This window comes from Astyanax mexicanus, chromosome 4 (assembly GCF_023375975.1).
Source record: "Astyanax mexicanus isolate ESR-SI-001 chromosome 4, AstMex3_surface, whole genome shotgun sequence".
Lineage (NCBI taxonomy): Eukaryota > Metazoa > Chordata > Actinopteri > Characiformes > Acestrorhamphidae > Astyanax > Astyanax mexicanus.
In genome coordinates this window covers 34,719,747-34,746,972 of record NC_064411.1, presented here as the reverse complement: position 1 = coordinate 34,746,972, position 27,226 = coordinate 34,719,747, and the positions used below count along the sequence as shown (strand labels likewise).

Below are 27,226 nucleotides of genomic sequence, written 5' to 3'. Positions count from 1 at the left end.
TTTTATTAATCTTTATCAAAATATTACAACTCAAAATCATTACAGATTTGTATAAAATATATTTCACAGTTTTTTGCAATTTAAACTCTGGAATTAGACTGGTCCACGGTTACCGCTCAGGTTCTTTGGGGCACTCTCCAGCTGACGGACACGCAACACTACAGCTCACCATGCTGGAATACACTGTTTTTACAGTGATCTGAGAGTAAAAACAACAAAATTCATGGTATTACTAAATCAACCCATGCTATAAAACAACAGCAACAACAGCATAGAAGCTCAAGAGCTTCAGGTTTAGCTCAACGTAAAGAACTAAAACACAATTAAACACAAAAAAAGCAATATTTATGCACACAAACAAGTCTTCAGTTTAGCTTAAACAAATGTAGATCTTCTCCCAGTGCTAAACCCAGTAGCTTAACGTTAGCATCTCTCCTACACGTGAGTGTGTGTGTGTGTGTGTGCGCACTGCCTGTAAAGACACAGCCCAGCCATAGCTGTCGCAGGGTTAAAACAAAATGGCGGTGTTGAGGGGTGGTGGCTTATACGGTGAGTTAGAAGACAAATTTAGAGATCACAAAACAGTTCTGACTCAGTAGCTGTTTTACCAGTGCTAACTCTAGATTGAGTCTCAGTGAAAGTGTGCGTCAGACACTAAATAAATACTACTTAAGTGCCCTAATGTAGCTGTAAGAGCCATTACACGCACGTAAACGTTCGCTAGTCACATTTCTGCCTCTAAATACTGAAATAAAGAAATCAGTCTCAACACCAAGGGTGGGCAATATGGCATAAAATAAATAAATATATTAATTAATTAATAAAATATCACAGTACTTTAAAAAAAATTACAATCACTGATGAAAATATAATAAATACGTTTCCTCTACATTACATTATACGCCTATATATAATGTCTTACAACATTATATATAAACATTATAAACAAACATTTGTTGTGCACCCTGGTTAAGTTCTTTTTTAAACTAAATTTAACATTTGGAGGGAAAGAAATACATAAAACATATTTTATTTACTTTTATAAAACTTTAAAAAAAAAAGTCAATACACATCAGATACTTTTTTAAATATATACTTTTTACAATTATGTTTTATTTTTTTCCTATATGTTAATTTTAATAAATTAATAAATTAAGAAAGTGTCTACAATTTGAAGAAAAAAATATTATAACATTTAAATATGTACCCTGTGGCTGATTTGTTAATTTATTTAAACATGATACATGAATAATCTTTACACTAAAACATAAATCAAAAACCTTCTTAATTGTCTATAAAAGTCAATGTATTAATATTTTATTAAAAGTATTTTTAACAATAATGCAGGGGCAATCATGATGATTTTTTTTGACTAATGGACCTAACAGATCAGATTTTATTCATTCAGATATGTAAAAATCTATAAAAAAATAAATATATTTTGGCCAAAACAGACCAGGAAAAATAATATATATTTTTAAATTGTAAAAACTCTGCCACATTTCCCTGAATTTTTTTATTGTGCACTCAACTAAAAAATTTAACTCAACTTAATAAAAATAGTCAGTCAAATTAAGTTAAATTACTTTAAGATGGATTTTTACAGTGTTCCAGCCAATCAGTTTATGCATTTCTGTTGTTTACAAAGTTCTATAAGTGGTCTAAATATGTGTTTTATGATCCATGAGCATGTTTTCAGCGTTCCATAAACCAAAAAAGCAGATAAAAGAAAACATATTGCCCACTACCAGAGATCAGAGTAACTGATCAGAGTGCTGCTTTGCATCTCACTACATCTGAGACACTCACTTTAAGTGCTTACAGCTAATATCACATGAGGCAGCAGTTTTTTCCTCTTTGTGTGTGTGTGTCTGTGTGTGTCTGTGTGTGTGTGTGTGTGTACCTGATATTTCACTGCACAACTTCTTAGCCACTCTCTTCTCTTCACGGGTGAACAGAGAGATGATATCATCCTCCAGCTCCTCCACAATCGTCTCACACTGCAGAAACAGAGAGCCCGTTTACACGCCATGCCCAACACTTCATCTCCAACACACAAGCCAGCAGCCATCTTTAACCCTTCAACACTGGCAGGTTGGCTGCCATCTTGGACAGCTCACGAGGCAGCGGCACAGACGGTTAATGTACCTGCTCATTTCCATTAGACATGGGGGTAAAACTAGGCTTTTTAGTAGGGTGAATAGTGCATTTAGGAAGAGAGTTTAGCTTTACAACGTTTATTTTCTTGTGTGAATTTCCTTTGCCCGATCTGTAAAACCATAATATCAGAATTAACATTACAGAAATGGATCATTAGTGGGCAAAAAAGCTCAAAATCTCAAGTCACTCAATTTAAATCAGTTTTTGATCAATTTTGCAGAACTGGGTGAAGTTTTATGCACAGAGAAAATTCTGGAAAGAAAATAGTTCAAACATGAGGTAGGATTTAGAAATGAATGCAAAAAGCAGAAGATCTCCATTTTTTATGTTATACCAATCCATGTATGTAACTGATCAACATTATACATGTACACACGCAGGTGGTTTGGAGAAAGATGCATGAAAAAAAATACTTATCCTAAATTAATTAGCCTTAAAATGTACCCAAAAAAACTTGCAAGGGGGTTTAATTTTATCAGTCTAAGAATGTGTAGACTTTTTTAAATCTTGAAATCTTTAAAATGCTTTTTATGTTCTCACATTTCTTACCAACCTTTTTTTTTTTGAAAAACAAAAACAGTAACACTTACATTTTAAAATTGTGTAATTCTACACCTCAAAAGCCCACACTCTAACTTTCTATATTAATTTAATACAAAAAACTAACCAAAAAAGTCAAAAAATGATTTACGGTACAATAAGAACTGTTAAACTCTTTACTTTTAAGTAAAGTACAACATAAATTCTGAAATTCTGGGTCAAATGTTAATATTTCTAAGCAATTTCCTGTTTACTTAAAGTTAATAAAAATATATATATATTTCTTTTTTAATTATTTTTTTTAATTTTTAATTAAATAAGCTTTCTGTAAACAATTAAAAGTTACAAATCTCAGTGAGAGTGAATAAAATGTACTAAAATAAATGTAATAAAATTTTATACATTTTTTTATAAGTTTTTCATTTTTAATTTAGTGAGAGTAAATACCACAAGTTTAAAAAGTGATTAAAATACAATTTTTAAATAATAAAATAGTTTTAACCATGACAAAAATAATTGCAAAAGTGTATTAAAGAATTCTGGAAAAGCAAACAAATTTGTTTAAATGATTTAAAAATTGTGTATGTGTATATTACAAATATAGAGAAAGAAAAGCAGCAAATAAAAAACAGACAGGAAATAAATAACTACTTACAGCAAACTTTAAGGAATCTGTGCCCTCGGGTCCAGCAAATTTAAAATTTTTGAAATCTGGAAAGTTCCCGCCATCGTTGCCTCTGGGAGCGAACCTCTTGTAGCTCTGCTCTTTGGTGTCAGGGTCCTCGTAGAGAGCATAGTCACTCATGCTGTTACAAACTTCGTCCAACAGCTCGGACAGGTGAGTCTGGGACTTAGCCAGCGGCACCTGTGAGACAATTTCAATTTGTGATTGATTAATCAAATAGAGAAATTTGGACTTTTTTTTTTTTTTTTGATATTTGGTCTTAAAAGTTCAATAATGATTAGGGCATCCAGGTCATGTTGATGACCTCTCTTCCTTCCGTTCTGTTTTTCTTTTTTTAAAGAGGGGGAATAGAAAGACAAAACAAGAAACCAGCCCCAGTGCCACTACCGCTGACTTTTAACCTGCGTCTCTAAAGTCTAAAGTTGGAGAACGTAGGTCCCCCTTGCCCTGGCAACAGAACAAAACCACGCAGTGGCGTCTAGACAGGTCAAGGTGCACCCCTGCACCCGCCCCTGTGGCCTCCCCCGGAAGGGGAAAGGGGAAGGGGGCGCCGGAGGGGGGTGCTGGGGGGGTGCGTCCCACAACAGAATGACAGAATGGAGCGCGGGGCGGGGGGTAGGGGCTAAGCGGTGGGGAGGGGGACTTGTCAACAGCAGCCAAGTGCAGGGTAAAGCAGGGTAAACAGCGCAGAGTCATCCTTTTGCTCCTCCTGGGCCTGGGTCCCTCTCCTCCACCCTCCACTGATCAAAGCAGGAAGTTTTCCCCTGTCAGACCACTGAAAAGGGTAGCAGGGGTGAAGGAGCAGGCGGGAGGGGGGTATTTAGGGGTTCTGGAGGGGAGGAGAGGGGGGTGGCTTGTGGTTGGTGTGGTAGGAAGGAGAAGCAGAAGAGATGGGCAGGTTGCAGATGAGCAGGATTTGGTGCTGGATGTAGATATATGCCTTGACCCCTCTGCCCCCTTTCACACACAGTATGGACCCTTCCGGTCTCGCTCATTACATTATGGAGGCGTTTTTTTTTTTTTCCTCCTATTTGCCCCCCTCTCCCACCTCCTCCGAGGCTCCAGGACACAAAGAGGCTTCCGTGGCTCACCGCCATCTGGTCACGAATAAGACAAAAGCTTCCATGGAGGAGAAGCGACCCATCCGCTCATCCCTCCCAGTTTTTTAATTAAAAAAAGAAGAAGAAGAAAAAAGCAGTTGGATGGCTGGACGGACATGCAGATAGAGATATGGGATGCAATCAACTTTGGGTGATCTAGAGAATTATTATTATTGTGGGAGAGTCACCTCCACAATGGAGTCGTAAATAAAAAAGAAAAATATGGAAATCAGTTTTTATACTGTTTATACTGAACACCTACGCATTAAACTATGATCTTTGAAGTGAAATTGCACCTAATTTCTAAATAATCCACTCATTATGTTGTTAAAAAGTCATTCAAACACGCCATTCCGGGGAAACTTGCCGAGTCAGAATAGTGCACAGTGTTGGTAAATTGACTCCTACTTTTGAAGATTCGTAAAAGCCCTAGTTCTTGCATTACTAAATGGTTCTAAATACGCAAACTGATGATGGAGACACTAGACAAACTAGATGGAGACACTGTTCTATCATAGTTTTCAGAAAATTTTAGCTCTTTATCCCTTTAAAATCATATATATCTTAAAATACATACTAGTAAAATCCTTCAAAAAAATTTAGTTAACAAAAAAAAGAACAAGCAAAAAACATTTGGATGGATTGACAGACAGACAGACAGACAGACAGACAGACAGACAGACAGACAGACAAAAGTTGTTTTATCAAAAGTAAATTGGTACATCCAGAAGGACAGGCAACCCATCCATATGTATAATAAGAATATCCAAAAATCCTAATAAGAAAAAAGCAATTGGGCAGACAGGCAGACATGCAGACAAAGATATAGGATGTAATCAACTTTAGCTGATCTAGATATGAACAAAAATGATAAATTATGCAAACCATCCTCTCTAGGATGTAAGACACAATAAAGAAAATAAAAAAAAAAATAAAAAAATAAATAAAACTCAGCACCACTGAAAAGAATAGGACACAAAAAACTTGTTTTAGTAATCTACCGTCCAAACGATGGATTTTAAATGGGAATTCCACCTAATTTCTATAATAAGTGAAGTGACCCAGACTTCTGAACATTCAGAAAGCCATCATACAGTTGTGGTCAAAAGTTTACATACACTTGTAAAAAAACATAATGTTATGGCTGTCTTGAGTTTTCAATAAGTTCTACAACTCTTATTTTTCTGTGATAGAGTGATCGGAACACATACATGTTTGTCACAAAAAACAGTCATAAAATTTGGTTCTTTCATAAATTTATTATGGGTCTGCTGAAAATGTCACCAAATCTGCTGGGTCAAAAATATACATACAGCAACATTAGTATTTGGTTACATGTCCCTTGGCCATTTTCACGGCAACTAGGCGCTTTTGGTAGCCATCCACAAGCTCCTGGCAAGCTTCAGGTCGAATGTTTGACCACTCTTCTTGACAGAATTGGTGCAGTTCAGCTAAATGTGATGGTTTTCTTGCATGAACCCGTTTCTTTAGCACTGTCCACATGTTCTCAATGGGGTTTAAGTCAGGACTTTGGGAAGGCCATTCTAAAACCTTAATTCTAGCCTGGTTTAGCCATTCCTTTACCACTTTTGATGTGTGTTTTGGGTCATTGTCTTGTTGGAACACCCAACTGCGCCCAAGACCCAACCTTCGGGCTGATGGTTTTAAGTTTTCCTGCAGAATTTGGAGGTAATCCTCCTTCTTCATTATCCCATTTACTTTCTGCAAAGAACCAGTTCCACTGGCAGCAAAACATCCCCAGAGCATAATACTACCACCACCATGCTTGACAGTAGGCATGGTGTTCCTGGGATTAAAGGCCTCACCTTTTCTCCTCCAAACATATTGCTGGGTGTTGTGGCCAAACAGCTCAATTTTTGTTTCGTCTGACCAGAGAACTTTCCTCCAGAAGGTTTTATCTTTGTCCATGTGATCAGCAGCAAACTTCAGCCGAGTCTTAAGGTGCCTTTTCTGGAGCAAGGGCTTCTTTCTTGCACGGCAGCCTCTCAGTCCATGGCGATGTAAAACACGCTTGACTGTGGAGACTGACACCTGTGTTCCATCAGCTTCCAAATCCTTGCAGACCTGCTTCTTGGTGATTCTTGGTTGACTCTTGACCATCCTGACCAATCTCCTCTCGGCAGCATGTGATAGCTTGCGTTTTCTTCCTGATCGTGGCAGTGACACAACTGTTCCATGCACTTTATACTTGCGTATAATTGTCTGCACAGTTGCTCTTGGGACCTGTAGCTGCTTTGAAATGGCTCCAAGTGACTTCCCTGACTTGTTCAAGTCAATAATTCGCTTTTTCAGATCCACACTGAGTTCCTTTGACTTTCCCATTGTAGCTTTTGTAGCTGAGTCTAATCACTGGGTCAAATGAGCCCTATTTAAATGGGCTCATGAGAAGTCAACAGCTGTAGTCAATCAGAATCACTTACAAGAAGTGAAGAGGCCATGACATGAAGCTAATTTGATTGACACAACTCGCTACATCACCAAAATTGACAAATTTTGTTGCTGTATGTATATTTTTGACCCAGCAGATTTGGTGACATTTTCAGCAGACCCATAATAAATTTATGAAAGAACCAAATTTTATGACTGTTTTTTGTGACAAACATGTATGTGTTCCGATCACTCTATCACAGAAAAATAAGAGTTGTAGAACTTATTGAAAACTCAAGACAGCCATAACATTATGTTTTTTTACAAGTGTATGTAAACTTTTGACCACAACTGTACCTAAGCAAGTTACTGCATTAAAAATGCTTATAAATACACAACCTGATGCCTGAGACACTGTTCACCCATAGTTCTAAGATGATGTAGCTCTTTAAAATCACATTTCATAAAAAAAAAAAAAAAAAAAAAAAAAAAAAAAAAAAAAAAAAGAATGGTACAGAAATAACAATAAAAATAAAAAAATAGCAAAGACCAGCTGGATGGACACCCACACAGCAAAAATGGGACGGGATCCAATCAACTTTGGGTAATCAAAAAGAGAATCAGAACTAAAGGAACTGTCGCCTCCAGTATGGCAGTCTTAATAAATGTAACTAAATAAATAAACAAACAGGCCTCAGCACCATTGGAAATTATTGGCATCAAACAACATGTTGGAAATGTAAGTCCCGAGTTTTGATCGCCTTTAGCAAAAAGAGAAAGGAAAACAGGCCTATCAGTCGAAATCTCGGCCAATTATGCACCAAAAGCAACTCATTAAACCAGGCAACACACTCTGAACAGCAGAAGGGGTTATGTTCTTTTTTTTTGGTTTGTTTTTTGCACAAAAGCCAAAAACAAAACAAAACAAAAATACTACTAAAAAGAACCTAAAATTAAATAAATAAAACACATACATACACTTAAATTAAAATTAAATGCATAAAAAAAAATCTTCCCTCTGGATTTCAGTGAGGACGGCTTGGCTTGTGTGCTGCATCCTCTTGCCTGGTGCTTATCATGCAATCCTGAAAATGGTGGGGAATTAAATTCCTACCCGTAACAGTCTGAGGGGTTTGAATAGGAGCTGTCAATAAAGAATTTCTGCAGGAATAAAGGGAAGGGGGGGCTTGAAAGCCCAGCCAGAGAAAAGGCTTCTCAGGGATGCCATCCTCCACTGACTCTCCATTGGAAGAACGACCAGCATTGAAGCCTTAGAGAAGCAGGTAGTCAATATAAGTGGCCTTCTATAAAAAAAAAAAAAAAAGGGAAAAAAAGCCAATCTGCGAAATAATAAACAATGATAATAATCCACATCAGAACAGCAGATAGACCATAAGCACTGACAACACCAGCTATACAGTAATAATGTTTAACAGATCGCGAAAGGAACCTAAATCACACATTAAATTGCTACTTGGATCAAACATAAGGTCATCTATATATATTACAAGTGAGCGTGTCACCAAGGGACCCCCTACAGCTCCAGGGCAAGAGAAAGCAGACCCCCTACCCCACCCCATGCTGCAGTGCTTGGAGCTATTGTTGCAGTAGTAATTACTGTTTGTTTTAAACCAAGCAGGGCTGCACAATTAGAACAGCCTCAGAAATTATAATGGGATTTTAGAAGTGAGGTTCCAGTTCTAGTCACATCAGGACTGCAAGCTTTTCTTTAAAATCATAGACGTTCTTCAGATAAATCATTCCAAATCATTGGCTCTGCACCAAAACATGCTAATCACCGTCATCCACAACGTCTGAATCATTATAAATTACAGGGCTGTTAACAGTAGGGATACACCAAAAGGATTTTTGGCTGAAATAGAAAAAAACAGAACTATATGACCAAAGGTATACAAGTGAATACATTTGAACAGGTTTTAGTTAAATTTTTGATTACATGGACAAAAATATTAAACATTGAACATCTCAGTAGACATACTAATAACACAACACCTTTACCTCAGCAGTGCTATTCTAGTCACACATTTAGCTAGTTACCTCAGCAGCACAATTGTAGTCATGAATTTACCTCTGAACTGCTATTCTAATCCTAAATGCACCTCAGTAGTGCTACTCTAGTAACATATTTAGCTAGTTACCTCATTAGTATAATTTCAGTCAGAAATTGTATCTCTGCACTGCTATTCTATTTCTAAATGTACTTCAGTAGTGCTACTCTAGTCACACATTTACCTATAAACTTAGTAGCACAATTTTTGTCAGAAATACACATACATAGTGTCAATCGTGTCATGTGAGTGAAAATGTTGGTAAACAAACAAACGCTAAAGTTAAATTACCTCAGTCAAATGTTGCTATCCTAGAACTTTACTGCTCGATAATTCAAAACACGTACATTTTGTGAACTAATACCAATCATGATAAGCAATGCTGAGCACTTTATTTAAGTTTATTTATGCAAGTAAAGCCAAAATATGACCTTAAACCTGCTGTTTGTTTAAACCAGCTCTAGCTGCTGGCTCTCTCCCACACTCCCTGCACTGTATACAGTAGTGCTCTGATGGGCAGAACCTCTGGGGAAGGAAGGGGTGAAATGTGTGGTTGCCAGTGCTGCTGAAAAAAAAAACTAATGTTAGAGTAAACACTGCCATATGATTTAAAGTAAAGTATTCTGTATTCTATTTACTTATTTGTGCAACAGTATTTGGCAACCAACAATGTGGCCAAATATCTCAGGTTGCCAGAAATATTGCAGAAATAATCTTCATCAGAAGGAAGCAACAAACCAGAACCACCTTGAGGTTAGACACTGAATAAACTTCCTGAGGATCTTAAATTTACATATTTTTTTGAAGAAATCCCACAAATTCTTCTGAAGTTCAGAATAATTTGCTCATTAAGGAAAAAAGGAAAAAAAGTTATTTAATTGCTCAGTTCAGGGGCGGTAAACTTGCTGAGTCAAAATTGTTCAAAGTCGTGGTGAATCCAAGAAGACATAAGAACACTCCTAAAACTCTTTACGCAAGTCAGTGTTTCAAACAGTTATGAATACACTGGCTGATGTGTAAGAAAGGATATTAACAGGACATATGATTAAAATGGTAGAAGGATATATGCATTGTTGAGTTAAAAAACAAATGTCTCCATTGACTGGATGGATAGTGAATTATTTGTTATTCTGCAATATATAAATAGTAGATTACAAATAATAATTGGCAGACATAATCTGATTTCTGCTTTTGATAGCTAAAAGGGGTGTAAGAAAATATTGAGAGCATATTGATATTGCAATAAGTATTGTGATGTTGTGTTTTGCAAAACTGTATCGGTTCTCAAAACACATTATTTACATAGTAAAGATTGGATCAGATCAACAGATCAACTCAGCCCATTCGAATGTATTATTGTACTTGGTCTTCAGATCCCACTGATGTGACTGGATCATAATGTATTGTATATAATATCATGTATTGTATTATGCATTCTACATCCTACATCCAATACACAGTCATAGTAGATATACAATAGAAAATAAGATTTGTAATGGAAAAAAATGTAACGTAACAAAATTTTCTGTTTGGATCAAACATGTTGTAGCATGACATGCTAAATTTATTTTGCATTGTGTGAATATTGCACATTATGTGATGAGACTATTGTTTTAGGGCACATTGCAATGATGAGGCTATAAATACATATTGTGCAGCCCTAGCTCGGATACCAAATAAAGTGGCTATATTTAGGTATGTTACACTACACTGAGAATAACTGATGGAATCTCTCTATAAACAAACACTAAAAAACAAACACTAAATCTATTCTATATGACAGTGACAGTTAATACATTCCTATAATCAATCAATCAATCACTTTCTCACGTCTTATTAATCCTGTAATGTTGGTGTCTTCATTATACTGATATCTGCTATAACCTGATTTATATTTCCCAGGAAACGTGAACAAGCACGATTTGTGTGATTTACCGATGAAACCCCAAACCGAGCGTTCTCAGCTAGAGTAAACACTTGTTATTAGTCAGTGGGTACAATCAAAAGGAGATTAACCCCCAATCAATAGGAGAGTCAGCAACCTAATGACAGTCCCTGGATAGCAGGGGTCAGGACTTTGAGTTCATTGGGTCTGACCTTTAAATACTGACACCACAGTTAAGGAGGAAACAGTTAAAACTGCCCCCTTTAGCCAAGCAAGCATTACGAGCCCACCAAAGCCTGCAGAGCAGCATGGGTGTGAATGTGGCATTAAACAGGGCTTACTGTGCTTTTAAACAAAGACAAAAAAGGGGTATAGGCAGACAAAATATAATGTGTAAGAAAAAAGGGGAGGGCAAAATAGAATTAATCAAAATACCTAACTTGTAAAACAGTTAACACCAGTCAAATGTAATGAAAAAGTAAAAATTAAAGCCAAAAAATGTATTGAAATTGTAAAATCAGTCAACAAAAAGTTAGAGAATGGGTAAATATTTTTTTCAAATGGTCAAATAATTCAGAGGAAAAGTTATATATATATATATATATATATATATATATATATATAAAAATGAGTGCATTGGTTAAATGATTTAAGGAATAGTCCGAAATGTAGCAAAGTGTAATGTAGTGAATTCAGGAAAAAAGTAAAATCAAATATTTTAAAAGGAAAAAAAAAAACTTACATAGTAAATGAAGCATTTCTATTAGTTCATACTATATAATGTGTTTACTATATGATGCAACTCATAAAACTAGCACATATTAGAATACAGTACTAGAGATATTAAGATTACAGTAAAAAAAAAAAAAAAGGATCTAGTCTGGCAGGTATAAATCACACTACACCAGTATTACTGTCTCCCTCAAAAATACAGCTAAGTACCAGCAATTAAAACATGTAATCTATGTAATTTATTCACAGAATATTAAGGAATAAAGGGTGTGTTTAATCATAATTAATCACAGAATTCTATTGTTATTAATGTGATTATTATTATGTTTAAATGGATTAACACTACTAGCTTAAACAACAAAGTGCAGAAGGTGATTCTAAAAGTTACATAACTTTAGTCTCACAAAGATACACTTGTTTTAACAGGGTGTGTGAAGTCATTCATAAAATAATTCCAAACCAGCACACACAAATCACATCATAAACTGTAAAAGATGCAGGATCATGCAAAGCCGAACAGAATTTACCCTGATCCAGAGAATGTGATCATTTGTTTTAGCAAACAAGCTTTTTAAACGTTACATTTTAAAGAAAGAAAGAAAAAGCTTAAATACTTAGTGGTAGCATCCTTACCAAGAGCAAGCACCACTGATTCAACTCAGACATGTTAACGATTCTGCATTAATGCTATTTTCTGTGTGAAAAAATGAAGTGTCACCTTTAGACAAACGGTCAAAGTTGGGTTAAAGTTTAAGAATTCAGCTCCTGTTACTCTGCCTATCGATGAACCACAACCTCCTGAACTCGTGCAGTGATGGGAGTCATTACTGTAGAAATAATGGGAGGGGTGAGGTCCGCAGAGTGCGTTCAACTCAAAAATGCATCTTATTCCAAAAGCTGCCAAACTTTTTTTGGCTCTGCTGACGAAGAAATCCATTGGAAAGATCAAGACGAGTTCAACAATGTTTGTACATTCATGAACTTATGTTTTGCATACGGATTTCTCAGAGCGGATTAAAACTGTGCCATTATAGCAAGTCATTTACAAGTCTGGTCTCAAAATCCTCCCATTCATTCCAGTGGAGTAAAGGAAAAAAAAATTGACATCAGAAGCAGAAAGTACATCGCTGTTTTGGAACAGTAACTGGAGTATTTCTTGCAATTTAATAAAGACACCTCCGTAAAAGTTATATTTATGCTGCATTGTGGTTGACAACTGTCGAATTGATAATGACTATCAAAGTCTATAGATATGTTATATTTGCAGATATGTGCAAATGTAGCTCTTGGATTCATTAAACTGCTACCAGTGTCTGTCTTTAAAATTAGCATGATAGCACACATTAGCTACTCTAATCAAACAAGCTATTCTCATTATAACGAAAAGATAATAAAGAAAGTAAACACCACATGGGAAAAAAAGAAATAGATCCACAAAGCAGTCATCAAATAAGGAGAACTCGGAATGTTTTGCAGTAAAAAAAGTATTAAAGGAGAAATCTGGTGTGAAATGGATTTTGGGTGTAATGAAACATAATAACAAATACAAAGTTTTGGCGACTAGCCCACCTCCATTCTCCCCAAGCATTTCAAAATATAGTGCTTGCTACCGAAGCCCTGAGAGAGCACAATTGACTCTCTGGGTAGGTATATGGCGCCCTTCCTTTTCCCACATTACTCTAAAGGGTGATGTCCACAGCACAAGGCTTCTGTGAGCTGATTTATCGGAACAGAGTTGCTGCGCTTTCCTCCTTTCTTAGTGCCTGGTTTTGTGGCGTTAGCTCAGGGCTACTGTGTAAGCAAGGGGTTAAAAAGGCATTAAAACCTAGAGAGCAAGTGTTTTACAATGAGGCTAACATTTTAGCTTGGCGCTAGTGCGTTAGCTTTTGGCTAGTGCCTTACAATAGGGAAAAGTGCCCTATAACAGAGCTTTGTAATGAAGCTAATCCTTTAGCACAGGGAAAGCGTGTTAGCTTAAGGCTAGTACCTCAGTTTAGAACAGTGTATCAGGCTGTGGCACTATGAAGCACAGGGTTTTAGAAATCTGTATCTGTATGTGAAATCTTTAGAAATTCTGTATGTGTCCCTTAAATATTTATGTATGTAATATTAATCTACAATGTAGAAAATAAATAATATAAAGAAATAAAGAAAAACATTAAATGAGAAGGTGTGTCCAAAGTTTGATTTGTACGGTTTATTATATAATACTGTAGATTATATTTATGAACAAAATAGGAATATTCACTGAAAATCTGTGATCCCAACATGTGCATTAGGTGTATCAAGTACTAGAGTTAAAAAACTAAATATATAAGGCAGGTATAAATGTGCCTTCAGGTAGAGGTCATGGAAAATTACAACATAGTGAGTTTTACTTTTACCTTAAGCAGCAAAAAAGGCTCTAACATGCAATTAAATTTATTTTTAACAATGTTGCACATCCTGTAATGTGACCAGTGTGCATGCTCACATTGCAACTATATACTGTGCAGCCTCACTTAACACATTAAAAAAAAAACAACATTACATATTTTATATTTACAGGGTGGTGATGGAGTTGCAGCAGTAACAGGTAGAGTGTCAGAATGCTGAAATACCCATTCATCAGCTCCTTAAAATGCCCTGCTGAAGATTACTGGACACTGCAGCTTACCGTCTTTTCTTGGAGAGACCCATCCGGGTTGAGCCTGAACCCTCCAACCTGAACAGTCTTCTTCGGATCAATCTGGCTGATGGTGTAGTTAAGCTCATCTGCGATCGCCATGCAGGCTGGAGAAGACAGAGCATGCTTACAGTTTACTTAGCAATGAAAAAAAAAAACAGAAATGCCATCAAATGAAGAGAATTAGATGCAGTGTTAGATTGGAATAGCAGCTAATAGTGTAAAAAAAAAAAAGTCAGCTAACACACGTTGACAGGCCGAGTGACAGAGGAAAGATGCAGTGATAGATTTCCATTTCAGGTCCAGTACCATCAGTGGCAAACTGGTCATCAAGGATCAAATACAAGGTCAAAAGGTCTAGAGGATCAATAAATTAATAAACAGCAAAATGTCAAATGATCATCTTTGCTTGTTAGATCCATATTCTGCATTTTCTTTATTTTCTCTGCTTTATTCTGGGGAAACAGTCAAATGCACCCTTTTTAAGAAATGGCAGTTCCGGGGAACTGTGGAGGTCAAGATAAGGGCTGCAAGAGAATTGCTCCTATGCTGGCAAGACAGGAAAATCCAACCACCAAAGGAATGTCAAGTAATGTGACATTTTCACTAACACAGGGGCTGAGGTAAAATCCCAGTAAATCCTGCAACAGGACAATAATTCAAGAGTAGGGCTAACAATAATTCATAAATACATTTCCAATACTTTAATGAACATTAACAACAGCATCTGTCAGTCACTGGTGTTTATATATTGACGGACAATATATAATTAGTATATTTTCACAATAACATCTCAAAAACACCAGTGACTACCTGAAGAGATTGATACTATCACACTCAATATGACACTCCCAGAAGCCTTACACCCCAAGATCCATAAAATATACATAGTGAGTATGCTAATTTAAAATTGTGTGTGTTTAAGAGCGGTTTTGAGCTCTATAACAGAATGCAATTTACAGATTTACAGAGGAGGCAGTGGTTTCCAAAGTGCAGCATATAAAAAAAGGCTTCAGGCATCGACTGTACAAAGAATGATGGCAAGCAATGCTTGAAAATCTGCTGATGAAGACCACAAAGAAGGATAGGAGAAAGATTATAGATTATGCAGAGCTTTAAATGTCAGGAACAATAGATTAAAATGACTCATTTGTGACACAGGGATCATATGTATCTGAATCAGCAAACAAATGTACAATAATCTGATCAGATCAGAGTTTCTGAATCATTTTGTTGAGAATGCCTGTGAGGATTGCATTACAGTAGTCAATACATTATGTAACCACTGCATTGACTAAGACTTCCATCAAATTCTGTAATACAATAAAAGTACTGATCATTTGTACCCGGGAACAAGTAGCATTTGCAACACAGGGAGTCTAATTTCACCCCTTAATTTAAAACTTTCCACCCTAAAACTTGACCCTAATGACTGGAAACATCTTATTTGAAGGTAAAATATAGCTAACTACTTGTGTAGAATACAGATTAATCATAATCATAAATCATAATATTTAGTAAGTAAGTAAAATAGGTGTTCTAGTTGCTAAATTGTGAACATGCAGGTTTGGGAATGTAAACCAACAAGCAAAAACTTCGTCTCAATTAAATTTTTGTTGTCATTTTTACATCAGTTGAATCTGGCACTTGTTCTTTAAATTGTGTTAAAATTGGATAACATTTTTTATTAACAGTACACAGTTTTACTTAAACTTCCATTAAAAAATTGTGCCATAAAAAAAGGAGAAAAAACATTACATTACATACACTACAAGATAAAATACTTTTTCTTCATCATCAACATAATCATTATAGCAATGTGCTCAAGTGAAGTAAGCACACTCCTGGATGTGCAAGGACAAATAAAGCAAACAAAAAGCATATATGTCATGCTTCAACTTGTCTTATACAAAAGTAAAAAAAGTCCTTCTTTTTAAATTTGTCATGTTTTATCATTTTCCAGTGGCAGGTTATATCAGACCAATATAATTTTATATTCTAAACTTTGATTAGGGCATTATTATGGCCATGAAACACTAAATAATTTACATTTGCAAAAAGAGGCAAGAATACCTATATTTCTTTTCATTTCTTAACATACTTTGCAAAAAAAATAAATAAATAAAAACAAATAAAAAAAAAACTTGCAGGTATCATGCAGCCCTTATACAGGAAATATAAAATATATGAAATATTCTTGCCTTCAAAAAGCAATTTTGCAAGCTGTGATTTCTTCCAAAGAGTCCACAATTTTACCAAGTCTTGACTGCACACAGTACCCAAATGTTTCCACAGGCCACACTGATGCTAGGATGCACAGCGATGCATATATTCTACCTTCAATCATTTCAAAACTTTACAGTGGAACAGTTTTAGTATCAGCAGCTTTGCACGATATAAAGCTTTTCTCTCTAAAAGTTTAACTCTAATATTAATAATTATCTGTCAACCTTTAGAACAACACAGTATAAAAACACAGTACTTTGCATTAGCAATAAAATTAATAACAAATAAATGAATGAATCTACAGTGAAATGCTGGGCTCGGGTTTGCCAGTGCTTAGTCATGCTTGATACATCCCCATGGCAACTGCCAGGATTGGGCGGTGCTTAAGACAGGCTTTATCTGAGCTGAGCTTTTGGCCTTCTTGAACGCTCTAGTGTTTGATGCTAGCTTTGTAACTGCAGCTCACTGCAGACTTAGCACTTCTCTCATATAGAAAACATCATCGCTAATGATAACGGTACAATATAATCGTTATTATATATGACTTGGTTAATCGAATGCGAGTATCCTGCCTCAGTTTTAGTTTGGTCTAAATAGTCTGCCTACTTTTAAATAAGGTTGAGTTTAAATAGTTTATCTGCTTTCATCTGCGTAGTTCTATTGAGGGCATAACATAAAATATATCCAAAAAATAAAGGTGACTAAATTTCACCATTATTGTAATTATTACTGATTTAAGACAATTTACATGCGTGTATTAATTTCTATGCTGAAACAGAAAGAACACAAAGACCTCAGCCTGAACATAAATATAACGTTAAAATATAGCGTTAATGTAAAATATATATATACAGCTTTGAAAAAAAAGAGACCATTTAAAATGATTAGTTTCTTTGATTTTACCTAATTGAAAACCTCTGGAAAATAATCAAGAGGAAGATGGATGATCACAATCCATCAAACCAAACTGAACTGCTTGAACTTTTGCACCAGGAGTGAAATAAAGTTATCCAAAAGCAGTGTGTGAGACTGGTGGAGGAGAACATGCCAAGATGCATGAAAACTGTGATTAAAAACCAGGGTTGTTCCACCAAATATTGATTTCTGAACTTTTAAAACTTTATGAATAGGAACTTGTTTTCTTTGCATTATATGAGGTCTGAAATCTGTGCATCTTTTTGTTATTTCAGCCTATTCTCATTTTCTGCAATTAAATGCTCTAAATGACAATATTTATATTTGGAACTTGGTAGAAATGTTATGCGTAGTTTATAAAATAAAACAATAATATTCTTTTTACTCAAACATAAATTTATAAATAGCAAAATCCGAGAAACTGATTCAGAAACTGAAGTGGTCTCTTTTTTTTCCAGAGCTGTATTACAGTCTTAGGAAACTAAGCAGATTACAGTGAATACAGTAACTACATAACCTGATCACAATAACTTATGCTTCATAACAAACATTTAACGTTTAAAAATGAAAAATGACACACAAACACCTACACATTAAAAAAAAAAAAATAGCACACCAAACCTCAATAAAGTACAAAAAAAAAAAAAGAAAACGGCCGCAGGCAGCTCAATGCAATCACTCTTCGCAGGACCACTTCAAAAGAACGGAATGCCCTGGGACGGTTCGGCTCCCACACAAGAATGACTAAGTCTGGAAGTGAGGAATCGGTTCTTACGTGGCTGTAACTTGGTTTTGAAGGAGGAGGGCAGGAGCAAACGGTTTGGGGATGACTTATAAAATCTGAATGAACACGTGAACCCTGTTAGATGAATCGATTTTGCCATTTTTGCTGTTGTTAGTGCATTTATATCAGGCTCTGATTATTTCTCTAAACATTTCTGATGCAAGCTTTTTACCAAAAAAAAAAAAAAAAGAAACTGGGGACATATGCCCCCCTCGTTCCCACTGTTAACTACACCCGAGAGCCAGCCGTATAAACCATAATGCTGGTTATGTGTGTTCGTGTGCTTTGGGCAAGTTGGAAGGTTCGTTTATGTGCCCCTAAGTTTACCTTTACTTTGAAATTATTTACATTTTATACTTTTCATTTTCTGATTGCACTCGATTTATCAGGTTCATCAAGATAATGCAGCTGGATTAAAGTGATTACACTTAAAATAAATAAATAAATGACTTAAAAAGGGGATGTAAACATTTTAATTTAAATGAAATATAATCAAGATCATTAAGGCTGCTAAAAGCTTTGCCGTCAAGTTTTCTTCAAAGTTTGTCGTCAAAGTAAAAATTTGGGACATTTTAATTTAGGAACGAAATTGTATACATAAAAAAAAAAAAAGCGTCAACGCAATTCGTAATAATATCGTTTTTTACCCCCTTTAATGCATTCAGCTCAGCATTAATTACACACACTTCTGAATGCACTGTGAACGAGTGTAAATGTCCCAAACGTTCAGCGAATAACTATAAATAAGATTCACAATATCTCTCAAAACAACCTCAAGTGTTAAATCAAGGCCTGCTGCTGCCTCCTCTATTTGACCTTTTCACCCTTTTATTATTATTTCACCATCTCGTATAATACAAAAGAGAAAAATCATGAATCAATTATCAATTTATGAAACACATCCCAGCAATTGTATAGCCAGACAGAGCTCTTTAAATCCATGGCAATATTTGCAATACGAAAATGACGAATACACCATAAGCAACCTAGCTGCTGTAAGACGTGTAAAATATGTACAATGGTTGTCATTTTTTTGCATAATCATTACAAATGTATATTTTAAAAATGTATTATTCCCATTCCTTCTAAACTGAATGAGAACAGCTTATATGTTCTAGTTCAAATTTCAAAATCTTTTTTAGCAAATTTTTAGCAAACACACACACACACACACACACACACACTACTCTACTTGCTTGTAATACTTATTTCTACATTACACGACATTAGATTTGAAACCAAGTCAGTCGATTTAAGAAAAAAGACTTGTCGCTTAAAATTAAAGTCACAAATCAGTCCGGCAGTGAAAAACTAAGTAAATAACGCATCGCAACAAAGCGAACAAAAAAAAATTATTACAAATTTCCACAAAACGTCTCTACGGCTCAAATCAGTACCACGTACTTGAACTACTACACCACATATTACCCATCAACCATCATTACATTAACCCCCCTTTAACACACAGACTAAAACCTTGTTCCTGGTGAAATGGAGGCGTCCTCACTGATGATCTTTGCTGATAGCCGAACCTGCCCTGTTACACACTGCAGTATCAAATTCAGCACTTCCAGCACAGGAGAATACACCAGCTTAGAGCACTGGAGCACTTGGCTGTCTGCCACTTTGTGTTTAAAATGTCTTGGAATCTGCGATGCACAGTGTGCCACATCAGTGCCAGACGGAGGCTGGGATTGGCCGCTTTCAGGGGAGAAACAACAGGCTGTGGAAAACTGCATCCGGGACGGAGCCACGCTGAGGTAGCTATTGTGCTCAAAAAATAAAATGGCCGAAATTAAAGAATATGACTGTGATGGAGCTCACTTATAAAACTGTCGACAGCAGGTTTTCATCAAACATTGTGTAAAAAGGAAACGAACGCAGTGTACATTTACGATCAATACCCAGGTCTGGTATTATTACTTGTATTATTATTATTATTATTATTATTAGTAGTAGTAGAAGTACCGGTATTTTAATTATTATTGTAAGCAATAGTAGTAGTACATGACAAATTAGGTTAGCTTTAAAGCTTTAAATCAAAAAGACACATGTCAAAGTCTGAATGATATCGCAAAAACAATTTGATTTAATGATATTTAATAGGTCAGCATTAATGAACATGTTTGCATTCAATTAACCCCTTCATTCTCAGCATCGTAACTTAAGGCTGGGCAATATGACTATTCTCTAATGTTAGCTTGATAAATTAAATCACAACATATTTTTCTGAGCATTTAATTGATATTGACGGTACTTAAACAATATTCAATTAAACAGACAACATAATTAGCCGTACTGAATTAGATTTAGCATAAAACTAATTTAAATAAACCTCAACAACCTGGATAAAATTTTGGTTATAATATTTTTGGTTTGCTTCAGCCATTACTGTAAACATGAAGCCAAATGTGTGGCTTTTTTTTTTTTAAACACCCAATTCTGATGTTTTATTGTTGGTTTTATATTTATTTGAGGTCTATTTACAGTGTTGTTCATTTTCACTTTTTGCACCATTTTTTAACCATTCTTTTTCCCATAGAATTCACAGAATTAACAGGCAGTTTCTGTGACTGCACCTTTAGAACTGATATCAGATCACTGCTTCAGAGAGTCTACAGTTCTCAGATGAACGAAAGCTCAAAAATACACATAGAATGGGGCAATACCACTATAAATTACAGGGGCAGTGTAGCCAATAGTTCAAGAGGGAGACAACCACGCCCATATGAATAAAATGAAGAAAAAACTTTGGCAGAAAAAAAAAAAAACTTTTTGCAAAACTTTTGCTGTTTGTTGTTCTCAGAGACCTGAATTGCCCTCTACTGCTACTGCTAAACATCCATGCTAACATAAAGAACTCACAGGAGCATGCCTCCAAATAAGGATTCAGATAAGTCTTAATAAGTGATAATCAATGAAAAATAAACATTTTATTTGTAGCTTTAAGCTTAACTCACCTGAGCAGTACAGCACTTCATCTCTACCCGCCTCTGCTCTATGTGAACAGACCATCAAAACCACAAGAATAAGGCCAATCCATGATGCCATACTGGTCTCCTAAGGAAGAAAATAGTAGTGTGTATTAAAATAATAGTTTAACACAAATCAGACATATTTTGAGTCAAGTTATGTTTGGTCTGTGAAGTTTATTTCTTTGATTTTGCACTGACATTTTAAAGCTAGCAGACAGGACGTGCTTATATCCAAAAAGTCGCATCACACAACTTTAAAAAGGTAACCAATAGGGGTGGGCAATTTGTTCCAAAAAAAATATCACAATATTTCATGGTTTCGTAATACCGATACTTTTAGTGATATGATAAAACACTGAATTAAAAAAAAGGCATTTCAAGAATACACTACTGCAACAAAATTAATATTTAAAGTTTTATTATTACATACAATATTATATGGCACACACCTAATTGAAATTTAAAAAATACAAGAACTAGATTTGTAACTGAATGATCCAGAATATCATGATACTAGTAAATGCACTTCATACATCTCCATATATTCAGATATAATCTGTCTCTAGTAGATATATAATGGGAAATGAAAACAGTGTGAATTTCTTTTGCTAAAAACAATAAAAAAGTAGTACCCTGATGTGATAATTAGAGGTGGCTGATGTGGAATACTTCAGAGTATAATAGCGATCACAATATTAAAAAATGTTGGCGATATTATTGCGTATGATACGATATGGCTCACCCCTATTAACCAATAGCCAAAATCAAATAACATGAGCTTGCAAATCTGTTCTCATTTAGAAGATCTATTTTAAGTCTCGAAAAAAGTTGGAACAGGGCAACAAAAGGCAGGGAAAAGAAGATGATACTAACAAAAACAATATATGAGCAATTTGCAAGGCACCATCAATGCTTAACTGTATGTAGAGGTTTTAGAACAACATATGCCCCATTCAGATAGGATATCCTGCTGAAATATGCAAGATCTTCCCTAAAAGACAATGCTAAACCACATACTGCATCAATCACAACAACATGGCTTCACAGAAGAAGAGCAAGGGTGCTAAAGTAGCTTGCCCACACTCCAGATATTTCACCAAGAGCAAACTTTTGGAACATAAAACATCTGTGTAAAAAGATCCAGCTGATTCCAACTGTTGAGAAGTTAACACATGCTATTCACATTTACTACATTAGCTTTTTATGCGAGTAACTTTGTAGTGGACTACTTGGTCAGTGAGAGTTCTAAGGTCTTTTTTAGTATACTTCATTAAATGTGTGAGAAACATCCACCAACACTTCTCTCCTCAAACTAAAAGAAAAGGAGATGCTACACAAACTTTTTAGTGTGGCCATAAAGATCTAAATGAGTTCATGTTTTTCACGAATTGGTAAAATGTCCCAAGCTCAGCATCTGATATGTATTCTATGTTATATTGTAAATAAAATGTTGGTCTATGACATTTGAAATTCCCTGCATTCTGCCTTTAATTGAAGTTGGGGTTATACAGTGCAGTAAAAACATTAAAAGGTCATCCAAACTATGAAAACAAAAAAAACATATGGTTAAACAAACCAGAATAAGTTTTGTATTTAAAGATTTTCAAAGTAGGCACTGCTTAGACAACAGCTTTGCACACCCTGGCTGGATTTTCTCAGTCAGCTTCATGAGGTAGAGTCATCTGGAATATTTAACTTTCAGTTTCCAGCTGTGCTGAACTCGTCAAGAGTTCATTACTTGAATTTCTTGTTCCTCTTAATGTGTTCGAGATCATCAGTTGTAACGTTCTGAAGAGGTAGGTCTGGTGAGATGCAGTGAATAACTCTCATTGAGTATGTCTTGCTATAATATGGATTAGAATATTACTTAAAAAAAAACTTTAGGATATGAAGGTTAGTCACTGAAAAATCAAGAACTTGATTGTGCAGTCGCAAAGCACAGCCAAAACTTTATGATGAAACTGGCTCTCATTAGGGCCACCCCAGGAAGGGAGGAACAAGAGTTACCTCTGTTCTACAGGATAAGTTAATCAGAGTTACCAGCCTCAGATACTGCAAGTTAACAGCTCGCTAGATAAGAGCACCTAAATGCTTCACAAAGTATTTTGGTTGGTTTAACACTTTTAAGTTACAACATGATTCCTTATGTGATCCTTCATACAGGGTTCATACTCTTTTTAACCAATATATTTCCATGATTTTTCTCACGACTTTCCCATGCCTGTAAGGCAAATTTTCATACCATACAGTTCTTTAAAACAGTGTAGATACTGAAAATAAAACCAAAAATTAACTAAAACTATAATCAAAATTGATTACAGTAAGCCTGAAATGAATCTGACACACATTTTTTATAATAAAATGTGTGTCAGATCCTGAGAGCTCCATTGTGTAAGGCTAAATTACTGAATTGACTCTGAGCTGACATATTTGTTAGCTCAAAACATTGATCAAAACACATGGGTATAACTAAGGCAATAAAAATTGTAAATTTCTTGAAGTCCATATAGAAGTTACTGTAGCATGGCTAAATCAGATGGTAAGATAAAATCACAAAAAACAAAAGCACACACTGCTGCCTAATTAAACATAACTGAAGACAGAACCAATGTACCTATTCAAATATTAAAAATACAGTGCTTACAGTAAAGCACTGGCTGAATCAAATATGTCAACATAGCTAACAATGAACAGAGGCTAACCGTCTATTAGCATGAGGTTCTTTGCATAAAGCTAACGGGTGGCTATTCATTTTCATTCATTGTTGGATATGTATTCAAATCAGGCACTTAAAATGGAAATAGAGTCAGTATCTTAACTGTTTCAATAAACTGCAGATACTGTATCAGCACAGATGAAGAAGAAGAAAAAGAAGAAGGGGTAGAATATTTAGCTTTTTAGCATGATCATAAGGTAATTTACCACAACAAACTCCTAATAATCAATGACTTTTTTTGTCATTATGAAGTTTTACAAACAGTTTCAGAGGCATAGATTACGGGTAAGCTGTAAGAGTAGACACAAGGTTCTGAATTCTTTACACAGAAATGAAACCATATATTTCACAGACTGAAGTTAATGTAGGCAGCGAGCAGACTTGATTAGGGCTGCAGCTATCATATTTTAGTAATAGAGTATTCTACTGAAAATTCCTTTGATTAATCGAGTAATCAGATAAAACATTTTGCTTGGTTATTGATCAATTATAAATACAAGAAAAACATTTCACTTAATAATGTTTTTAGACAACAATTTTATTTTAAATTCATATGGTTCATTGGAACAAACTGTAACAAACAGTGTTGTCACTAGGGGCGGGCGATATGGCCCTAAAATAATATTGCGATATTTCATGGTATTTACATGATAACAATACTCTTGGGGATATCACAAAAAAAAAAAAAATAATAATAATAATAATAATTATATATATATATATATTTTTTTTTCAACAATACACTATTGCAACAAATTAAATGTTATTATTGTATACAATATGATAAGGCACACCCCTAAATGCAATATTAAAAAATACAAGAATTTTATCAGATTTTTAACAGAAGTCAATCCAGAATGTCATGATACTAATAATGCACTCCAAATATCTCCATATATCCAGACATAATCTGTCTCTATTAGATATACAATAGGAAATGAGAAGTGCGAATTTATCTTTTGTTAAAAATACCAAAAAGTAAGTACCTGCTAGTTAGTTATGATTAGGAGTAGGTGATCTGGCACGACATTTCAAGGTACAATATCGTTCACGAAAATGTTGGTAATATTATTGTGTATGATACGATATGGCACACCCCGAGTTGTCACGATACAAAAATTATGACTTTGAGACTGGGAGACATTTAGAGCCCTGTTTTAGTATTCTATAGGTGAATTGCGTTATTAAGCTGAGAAGACAATAGGGTGCGATTTTTTCAATGTTTCAAACGCGTCACAATTGTAAGCTTGTTGTGCCACATTACAAGTAATACCGTGCATTAAGCTTTAGCATAAAATAAATGATTCATCAAGGCAGATAAAATTCCTACATAATTTTTTGTAATCGAGGTAAAAGATTTACTCAGGAAATCATTTATATATCACAATCACAAATATAATACATGGAATCAAGAACAGATATTTTTATTGAAACACGAGTGCTCAAAACTCCCCAAGACCAAACAGGAAATACATTGGTGCTAGAAAGTTTGTGAACCCAATTTTCTATATTTCTGCATAAATAAACATGATCAGATTTCAGAAGTGAGACAAAAAAAATTACTTGGCCATTTATTTACTGAGGGAAATATCCAATATTACATATCTTGTGGCAGGTATATTTAGTGGCAGGGTAACTTCAAGGCAACTGAAGGCCTCGCTCACATTGAAAAAGCCACTGCTCTCCAAACAGAAAGTTGCTGCTTGTGGACAAGCAACAAGACTATTGAAAGAATGTTTTTTGGACAGATGAGACAAAAATAGAACTTTCTTTTAATGGAAAGTGTTATGTTTGGAGAAACACATCTGTGAAACATGGTGGTGGAAGTGTCATGGTTTGGGCCTGTTTTGATGCATATCAGCAATTTTTCTGAAATGTTCTTTTGTTCTGAAAATGGCTGGAATAAGAGACAACTGCTCTAGCAAGTACAGTGATTGGAAAGGAGGAGCACTCACTCTCTTAACACCTCTAACAAACTAAATACTTTTAATTTTATTTCCTTCTTTCCCTCCTTTCCTCATCTATCCAACTATTTCCCTTTAGCCTCCTTCAGGCCCTGACTATAAATGTTTTTGCCTTGAATTTATATGTTCTCTATTGCTAAAATGTACATCATTATTTCTGATAAAAGCGTCCACCAAATGTAATGTAATGTAAAATAATAAATGACAAAACAAAACACTCATTAAGTGTCACATTCCCATACGGGGAATAGGTAGGATATGGGGCCTTTAAACAAGACATTTATTCCCATCATGGCTACAACTTTTTACTATCAGTTACATGAATGAATCATTGAAAATATGAATGATTAGCCACATTCATTCCACTCACATTGGGATCTATTGTGGGAAAAGTTAGCCACAGAAGTTTGAGATGAACTGGCGCCCCCAGTTGATCACCACCTACAGGAGCAGGTAAGGCTGATGTAGCTCAGTGGATTGTGGCTGTCTGGCCTCTCTGTATTGTATTACTGTAGGTATGTTGGGGCCTATTGTGATTTTACTCATTTAAACAAACAAGAAGAAAAAGCAGTGGGGTAAACAATAGAAGAACTGAGGCCACAAACTGAGCCAAACATGTTTACATTATGTGTGTCATACTGTAAAAAAAACATGACCAACATAGAGACAGAGTTAGCTAGTTAAGAGGGTGCAGTCCACTTTAATGTTGGAACACAAGTCTCTTAACTAGGCATACAGTATATAGACACAGTTAGCTAGCATTAATTGGCCCATTACTCTAATGTGGGGTCATTGACTTGCTAAACAGGTGAGCCTAATCAATAAGAAACTTCTCTCTGTTAAAAATAATAAGAGATTAACTACAAATAGCCAGTTAAACACATACAGCCCACCATTCTGTCCCTCTCCACACCTCCACCTGCTCCACTGCTCTTAGCTGCAGTATGTGTGTTTATTGTTGATGGCTTACCTGACTGGCGCTACGGGTAAACAACAGCAGCAGGTGAGCGAACTGGAAACTTTTCAGCGCTAAAACGTAAACCACGCACACCGAAAAATGTCTGCCACAGCCGAAAAGCCCGAGCCCAACTTAATAATCTCCCAGTCTTTGTCCTGACTGTGTTACTGAAACAAGACAGACAAGTTCTCTGTAGAAATATTGCAGGCCACTTACGTGCCGGTCTGTGGCGCTGCCACGACCAGCAGGCCCGCCCACAACTCTAAAGATTGACAAGCCCGGCAGCCTATAGCGACGCTCCGCGCTGACCCCCAGCCAATCAAAACGCCGTCTGCTCAACCGCTGCGTACCCGGATGGAGGAGTTTCCAGACAGTACAGTAATGTGCTCCTGCATAGTCATCTGCAGACAGCACACATAAGAGTCTGGAGGCTGAGCAGAGTGGAGCGGTTACAGAGGAAAAAT

The 27,226-nt window shown here is 35.6% G+C and overlaps 1 protein-coding gene across 1 annotated transcript; it reads right to left on the bottom strand.

Annotated features, from left to right (window-relative positions):
• On the bottom strand, window positions 1-27,026 carry cnpy1 (canopy FGF signaling regulator 1). The gene is made up of 6 exons (XM_007252974.4): window positions 26,775-27,026; window positions 21,110-21,209; window positions 14,216-14,331; window positions 3,356-3,565; window positions 1,904-2,000; window positions 1-199 (listed from the first exon to the last, which is right to left on the bottom strand). The coding sequence occupies exons 2-6, from the start codon at window positions 21,198-21,200 to the stop codon at window positions 159-161; spliced, it is 555 nt and encodes a 184-aa protein (XP_007253036.1). The 5' UTR covers window positions 21,201-21,209; window positions 26,775-27,026; the 3' UTR covers window positions 1-158.
• Window positions 27,027-27,226: the final 200 nt, after the last annotated feature.